General features: G+C 42.9%; 1 protein-coding gene across 1 annotated transcript; it reads left to right on the top strand.

The window, feature by feature from the left end:
* Nucleotides 1-4,489: 4,489 nt before the first annotated feature.
* On the top strand, nucleotides 4,490-7,773 carry LOC101861460 (cocaine esterase-like). Its single transcript, XM_005106064.1, has 3 exons — nucleotides 4,490-4,575; nucleotides 4,894-5,030; nucleotides 6,278-7,773. The coding sequence occupies exons 1-3, from the start codon at nucleotides 4,490-4,492 to the stop codon at nucleotides 7,771-7,773; spliced, it is 1,719 nt and encodes a 572-aa protein (XP_005106121.1).
* Nucleotides 7,774-7,940: the final 167 nt, after the last annotated feature.

The following is a 7,940-nucleotide window of genomic DNA, read 5'->3' as shown; positions in this document are numbered from 1 at the left end:
TCTCTCTCTCTCTCTCTCTCTCTCTCTCTCTCTCTCTCTCTCTCTCTCTCTGAGAGAATCACTGATATACTGATATACATGTATTATACTACCTTTCTTTTCTCTACGTTATAGTCGCATGCAGGTGAACTGTTGCGCAAAAAGAGTTATGGCTTTTTTACTTTCGGCTGCCTGCGTTTTAACAAGTCTGGTTCATATATTAATTTTCCAATCCGCTGGAAACTTTACAAGGTAGTACAGGGTACTCTTGTAGGCCAGCAACCAAACTAATGAAAACAAATCTTGATCCAATAATTTAAAAGTTCTTCTGTTTGAGCCACACATTAATTACCGTCCTTTGCGTGCAACCACAGGGTTACTTCAGTAAATGATAAACAGTAGATCTAACCAAGCTTACAGCTTGCTCATTTTGAGACAGCGACCCCACACTGCCTCAATATTTCGATCTTATCCCGAGACCGTCTAGACATCTCCACGTGAGTCTCGAGGAGTACTCAACCCTCTTTTGGATCGTGTTCCATAGGTGTGCGTTAATTAAAGTGTGGTGTTGATCAAAATAAGTCAATATTTCATGTTCTATGTGCCAGGGTGAGTCAAAAAGTAATACAAGTTCGTTTATAACTTAAAGAAAAAATAACACACTTGCAACTATCATACCTCAAATTTTACCCGGCTTAGGGTTACATCAAACAATACGTCTCGGAACCATAGTTTCTAGGGACCATCATTAATGGGCTTTTATATTCTGTTGGTCATCCAACTTGTAGAATTGCATGAAAAGACATGTGAAGATTAAACAGAAACATTTTATTTTATCTTGTTTTGAGATAAGAGGTGGCGCGAACAATGTCTTCAGCGACAGGACTGAGCAAGCAATATTATGACTTGTTCACTTTCGTCTGTGCGCAGGAAAGGAGGGGAAAGAATACAATTTTAGAGAAGGAATTTTTTTTCGGTTGCTAACCGGATTCGAACCTTTGAATGAGAGGCGAACACCTTAACCCATAGGCCACGAGAGCCCCAAGATAATCTATAACCTGTTTAATCTTCTCAGGTCTTTGCATGCAAGTCTAAAAGTTGGATGACCAACAGAATCCAGAAGCCCAGTAATGAAGGTCACTGCAAACTAATACGGAGTGTCCACTACGGCTGGATCGGGCCGATCGCCCGACTCGATCGCCTGAAATTGAAAACAAACACGTTTGTTTTTTAGGCGATCGGGTCGAGCGATCGGGCCGATCGGCCGATCCCATCCGTAGTGGGCTGCCCGTATAAAGTTCCGACAAGTATTCTTTGACGTGCGCCTCAAACAGGTAAAAAAATAACAGAAGTTTGAGACTTCACATCTAAAACATAAAAAAGTTAACCCATTTCCACCAACCCCACACTTTCACAAACGCCTATTAAACACAGCCCAACAGACAGTTGAATGCTTTTTGAGATTCACGTGAAGATGTCTGAAAGTTCTTGGGATAAAAATCGACAAGACTACACTGGTATGTGGGGGTAGGGTGGTGTCGCTGTCTCATAATGAGCATTGTGTAAGCTGGTTTTATGTAAATCATTAGATCTCGTTTGGTGATTCTGTGCATGCATCCACCGGGTGATATTTATTATTAATTTTATTAGTAGAGGTTTTACGGCGCTCGCAACTGGATAAGGTCATATGAGCGCGGGGGCAATTTTTAATGTTAGGCCCAAAAATGGGGTGGCAAATTCATAACTGGGATACAATTGTTTTTTGGCGGACAGACGAAAATGAAGAGGCTACAGTGAGACATTTAAATTCCTTTGAAAAAAAATTGATTCCTTCACTGGGACCCTATTGGAGGTTTGAATAGAAAAGTATTGGATTGTGAGTTGGGGTAATGAAAGGTAGTCTATAGCATTCTTTAAATGTAACGCTCATAAGATAAAAAAAGGAGGTTAGTTCAATCAAAGGCAGAGCACATGGCTCATAGTCAAGACTCTGGTCTTACAGGAACTGTTAAGGACAAAGCATCGCCGAATAGAGACACCGTCTTTCTGTAGCTTGTTAAGTTCAGTCGACACGATAACAAACATTTCACTAATATAATAAAAATACCGACGAAAAAGCAAGAGATCCGAAAAGAAGAAAGATAATAAAGGAAAAATGGTTGCAAGGAACCTAATTCAAACATAGCTAATAATCCCTTAGCACAACAGTGGGATGATTCAGCTGAATACATTCTACCCATTGTTAAGATGATTATCTGTACTGTAGGCCTCTGTCTAGCCTGGAGTACATACTCTAAAGGTTTCGCATCAACAATGCAAAAAGAAAACAGAGTTCATTCTCTAATTGGAAACCACTGTCAGTGCAATAACTCACTCCACCGGGACCCTTAACGCTCATAATCGCTCCTGTAAACAGGGTATTGTATGTAAGCGTGCCCCCATTAAACTAGTTAATGCGGAAATGCGTAGAAAACTTTGCCCTCCTCTCTACCCGCTCTTTCTCCTTCTGGGATCTGGTGTCTGCCTACCCATCCCATTTCGTTCCCACCAATAGAATCTTCAACATTCAAGCGTGGGTGCCTCGTGCCGTCCCACTTTCTAGACTCGGTTTCTTTTGTCCAGTATTTGCTGGCTTTTGTTCATCGCATGCGCTCTCCCTCGTGCTATTCTACATTGTGTAAAATTATTCTTCTTCTTCTCGTATTGTTCTGTTCTGGTCACCTTGCCAGAGACGATTTACGACAATACCAGGTTTTTGCCGCATTGTCAGCTGTCTGGGCTGTGGTAAAATGCGATTCTTGTGGCATTAATTGCTTATCCGGCACTCCTCTCGCCTGGATAACGTGCCACAAAGAGAGACAGAATAGAAAACGGACGACGTTACAGAGCCATACGACAAGCTTCCATCCTTGTTTCCCTTCGTTTTCAAATCTTTCAATCACTCGCAACTCCTTTCTTTTGAAAGCTCCTAGCGATATATCATGTACGTCATTCATAGTAATTGAAAGAGAAAGACATCCTGCCCAGCAAGAGGGACTTGATCCTAGCTTTCTTTTGAGTTCCGAGTTCTTTTTTCTTTCACAAGAACTGGGATGGGTACCACAATGCCAAAAGCACAGTTTCCTGTAGACCTAAAGAGAAAGGAGCTGTTATATCCCTTAACTTCAGTTCGCGTTAGCAAAATATTAATTTAATGGCTCTTAATCGAGAGTAGATATTCTAGTACAGCTGCTACAATTTTTAAATTAAAAAATAATAAATACATGTGTGGGTAATATAAGTTTTTTTAAGGACGTAACGGAAAACATATTATTATCTCCGCTCATCAGCAGGCAAACGATAATGTTGCAGAGCATTTTGAACTATCGTACAAAAATCAAAAACACGAATTTGCATGTTTCATAGTATGCATATTGTTGATTGCCTTAAGGCTCTCGGACTCGCAACCCGTTCGAATCCCGTCAAGGGCCCGACGTTGTGTCCTTGGGAAAGGCACTTTACACGAATTTTCCTCACTTCACCCAGGTGGGAATGGGTACCCGGCTATAGACAGCGAAAGATCTTGTCAGTTTGTTAGTGTTTGAGCGCTTAATCGGCTGCTCGCACTGTATGCTTCCCGGGAAGCTGAGAATGTTTCGGAGTGTTCTTTGGTCTGCTGGGGTAATGATATAGTGTAAAGCGCATAGAGCCTGCTGTTGAGCGGGGATATGCGCTATACAAATGCTATCTATTATTATTATTATTATTAAAACAGAATTTAAAAATCTGTGTGAACAAAAAGAAAGTTACGCTCTATAACAGAGTGTCTTCAAGCATTGTCGAATGACCGAAAGGAGCTTCGTCAATGAAAGTTCGAGATCGTGGTTTCTATAAAATAGTAAATCTTAAATACGAAAAACTGTGTCCCTGACTTTCAAGTTTACAATCATTTGAATAGTTCGATCTGTCAAGTGCATTACTTGGATAGGACGATAGGAGTGTCACTAGTCACCCTTTTTAATTATTGGCCTTTTCTACATTGAGTAAAGTAGCAACACGGAAAATTAAATGTAAAATCCCTTTAAAAAAGAGTGCCTACTGAACACCCTATAACAAACCGAAGGAGTACGCCGATAACACATTATATACGTAGTATCATGTTGAACGTGGATGCAGATGAGCCTGGTTCGAGTCCCGAACAGGTTATTTCTTAACATATGTATAATGTGCTATTCCGGAAGCTTTCAAGGATCACCCACAGATATATGTGGTGTAGCGGTTAAGTGCTTCGACGTCTCTTGCAAAAATGTAGAGTTCGATTCCCGAATGGGGATATTTCTTTTTAGCGAGTATCTCTGTGTGTTTGCGAAAAAGTTTTTTTTTTTCTCTCTGCCCGGGTTGGCCTTGAAAGACAGGGTCTAAGCCCACCTCTCAAATGGCCTCAGTTGTGTCTATGAGGGCTTTAAACTTCAGAAATTACCGTTATAACCCCCCACCCTCCTCACCCATTCTTGACTTAGTCCTCTCGAAGATGGACGTTACGTTCAGAGTCCCCGATTCTCAAAAGACCTCACACAGTGTATTCGGGAATGTTAAGCCCATATCAGACCAAACAGAGTAAAGTCATGATTTTCGGATAGATTGCACTGTTGTGAAACAGTTTTATGAAAGATTTGCAGAGTTGTACAATACCAAGAGCTTTCCATGATTTCAGCAACCAATCCTTATCTCAGTGGACAATGCCCCTCCAAAGGCCAGGGTCACCTTTATAATGTCATGATCTTAAGTTCACAATCCAGGTCTTTGGCATCGCAGGTATATAAACGTGGTCGAACAAAAGTGACCATTGTGTGTACTTAAATGGGCATACTTAATCTTCAGTATGAAAACCTTTTTATATTCGTTATTTGTTATTTTGCTTTGTCTTTTCCTTAGCAATGTTACTTCGGACATTCTTCGTAGGCCCTCAACAGTAAAAACGCAGTTCGGAGAAGTAAGTGGTGTGCTATCAACAGTGAATGGAACTCAGATATTACAATTTCTTGGCCTACCTTTTGCTAAACCACCCGTTGGTAAGTCACCGTTTTGCATTTTTTTAAAAATTGGTTTGTCTCTTTTCCGAAAGAGCTTTTAAATGCCATGATCCCTTCACTACCTTGGACAAGTCTCTCCTGGGTCATGAAGGTACTTGTCTGCCCCCTTACACCTGCAATCCGCTCACACAAATAGATGTGTTCATTTTCCTTATGCTTGCCCTCCGTCGACACTATTTACTTTAATTTAGATCTTTTTTAGGAGGCGTTTGTTTCGACCCTTTTTAGTTTTTAAGTTTTAGTAGAGCTTTTACGGTGTAAAGTCATATGAGCGCCAAGTTTTGACCCTGCGTGCACGGGCCAATCGGGCCTGTGGGATACAACGTCCTATCAGAAAATAGAGAAACTCGAAAACGATTCTCTTCACACGTTAATCGATTCACAAGCTATTGCGGGGTATTTAAAACGTCCTGAAAAAATATCTTTACATTGGAGGTTTAAATAGAAAAGGTTTAGGTTGTCGGGTGGGGTGGGGTGATGAAAGATTCACGACCTCTGTGTGCTAAGTCGAAGTGCCTTATAATCCTTACGCCACAGATACTGGGGGGTTTTGTTTTGTTTTGTTTTGTTTTAATGAAGCAGTGCTTTCGGACAAAATAGATCATATAACAGACGGCATTGACCCCCATACCGCCCCCCCCCTCACCCCCTGTCCTAGAATGTTGCATAAGATTTTATAAAGGATCAAAGCCTGGGATCTAAAAATATGAAGTGAGTGTCTGGATAACAACGTCACTTCCACCCTTAACCCACCCCATCCCCCGCCCCCCATACATTTCCTCTCTGTAAAGGAGGAGGAGAAATGGGAAAGATTTTAAAGCATAATCACACACGTATATCCTCAGCAGTACATATTTTGTAAAGAAACGGTCGCTGCAGTGTGAGCAACCATTAAGACCATGGCTAGGAACAGCAAGAACAATGTATTCTGATGCCCTTCTTGCCCTTTTCCCTAATGGCGTCACGAACAGAGTCTATCCCTCTAGTTCCTCCTCATTTATTTCTCCTTTGTCTTGCTTTCTCTCGCACGTCTACGTGAGTTTGTTCTCCGTGTAGAGGTTGTCCGTTATGTTTCTCCATCTTTCTCAGTCCCTCGCAGCTATCTAGCTCCGCAGCGCGGAAAACATTTGACCATTGCTGTTTTGGGGTACCGTATATTTCATATCAATAAATTTTAATGTGCTTCTTTTAACGCGCTCACTCTAAAAAAATTTACATCTCCCCAGGACAAAGACGTTTTGCCGCACCAGAACCACCAGAGAAGTGGACTGGTATCAGAGATGGCTCTCACTTCGGTAACGAATGTCTCCAAAACTACCTGACCAGCCGGGCTTATGAAAATCGCACCCGTGGCGAGGACTGCCTTAACTTGAACATCTACAGCCCATCCACCAGCACAAACAGCGCTCCTTTGCCCGTCATGGTTTGGATACACGGTGGAAACTATTACATCGGGGCCGGCTCTCGCTATGACGGGTCTGCACTTGCTGCTAAAGACGTCATTGTTGTCACGCTCAACTACCGACTAGACGTCTTTGGCTTTCTCTCCTCGGAAGACAATGTTATTCCAGGAAATTATGGATTACTCGACCAGCTCCAAGCTCTGAAATGGGTTAAGGAAAATATCGCCGATTTTGGTGGAGATCCGCATCAAGTAACAGTTTTCGGGGAAAGTTCTGGATCTGGCGCCACCTCTTTGTTAGTGTTGTCTCCTCTCAGCAAAGGTTTGTTCCACAGAGCGATTATGCAGAGCGGTGTGTCCCTCAGCCCGTGGGTGGTCGACCATCCCGCTGTGAGGATGTCCCCGCGCATCATGACAAACCTGATAGGTGGGCTCGTGGGCTGCACCCAGTGGGACGCTCATAAGCGTCTGGCTTGTCTCAGAAGGGTGGACGCCGAGTTCCTCCACGACGCCACCAGAAACGTGACGTGGAACGCCGATGCCGGGACGGTGATGAGTCCGAGAGTGGAGAACGTCTTCGGAGTCCTCCCGGACCTGCCGGTGAGAATGCTGGCGAGAGGCGAGTTTAACAAGGTGGATACCATCCACGGCTATACCGCTGACGAGGAAGGTGGGACAATCAGCGACCCCGATAACAACGGACTCACACGAGACGAGTTCCGTAAAAACTTGCTCTCAGCTTTCCGTCCGTATGCTTTTACAGATCAAGATAATCTAATCAGGGAAATGGCAAATTTGTATCTCGGAAATTCGTCTGATCCGTTCTACATAAGAGCTCAGACATTACGAGCGCGTTCAGATTTCTCAGTCATTGGTGCAACTCTCAATGAAATACAAATGATTGTCAACAAAGACTCTACAAAGAAACATTACCTCTACAACTTCAAATATAGGCCAAGCTTCTCGTACGCACCAAACTACCAAAACGCCACTCATTTTCAGGACGTTTCTTTCGTCTTTGGAGTTGACCTCAAAGCCTCTCAGCTCCTTGGTGGAGTCCCCAACGATGCAGACCGTGCCGTGTCCGACCAAGTCTTAACGATGTGGACAAATTTCGCCAAAACTGGAGACCCAACTTCGCCAATGCCCCAAAACGCAATGAAATGGGGCGTATTCACAAAAGCAAGTCCAAAGTTTATCACAATCGACTCCGCTTCATTTGTATCCGTCTTCAAGGACTTTAAGTATTCAGACTTCTACAGAAAAATTACTCAGAAACTGGACACTGTCGAGGATTTCAGTGGGGCTATTGTTGGCTAATATGAATAACACCCATCTCATGAAAAAAATCAGGGAGACCGAAAAGAATGTCCCTTCGAGTTCAAACTCAGTAATCTTGGTCTATGCCTTTGTTTGCATCTCTGCGTGTGTGTCTTTCTGTGTATCTGTCTATCTCTCTTTCTCTCTCTTCTCTCTCTCTCTCTCTC

Source organism: Aplysia californica, unplaced genomic scaffold (assembly GCF_000002075.1).
Source record: "Aplysia californica isolate F4 #8 unplaced genomic scaffold, AplCal3.0 scaffold00509, whole genome shotgun sequence".
NCBI classification, from domain to species: Eukaryota; Metazoa; Mollusca; class Gastropoda; order Aplysiida; family Aplysiidae; genus Aplysia; species Aplysia californica.
This window is presented reverse-complemented; position numbering and strand designations above follow the sequence as displayed.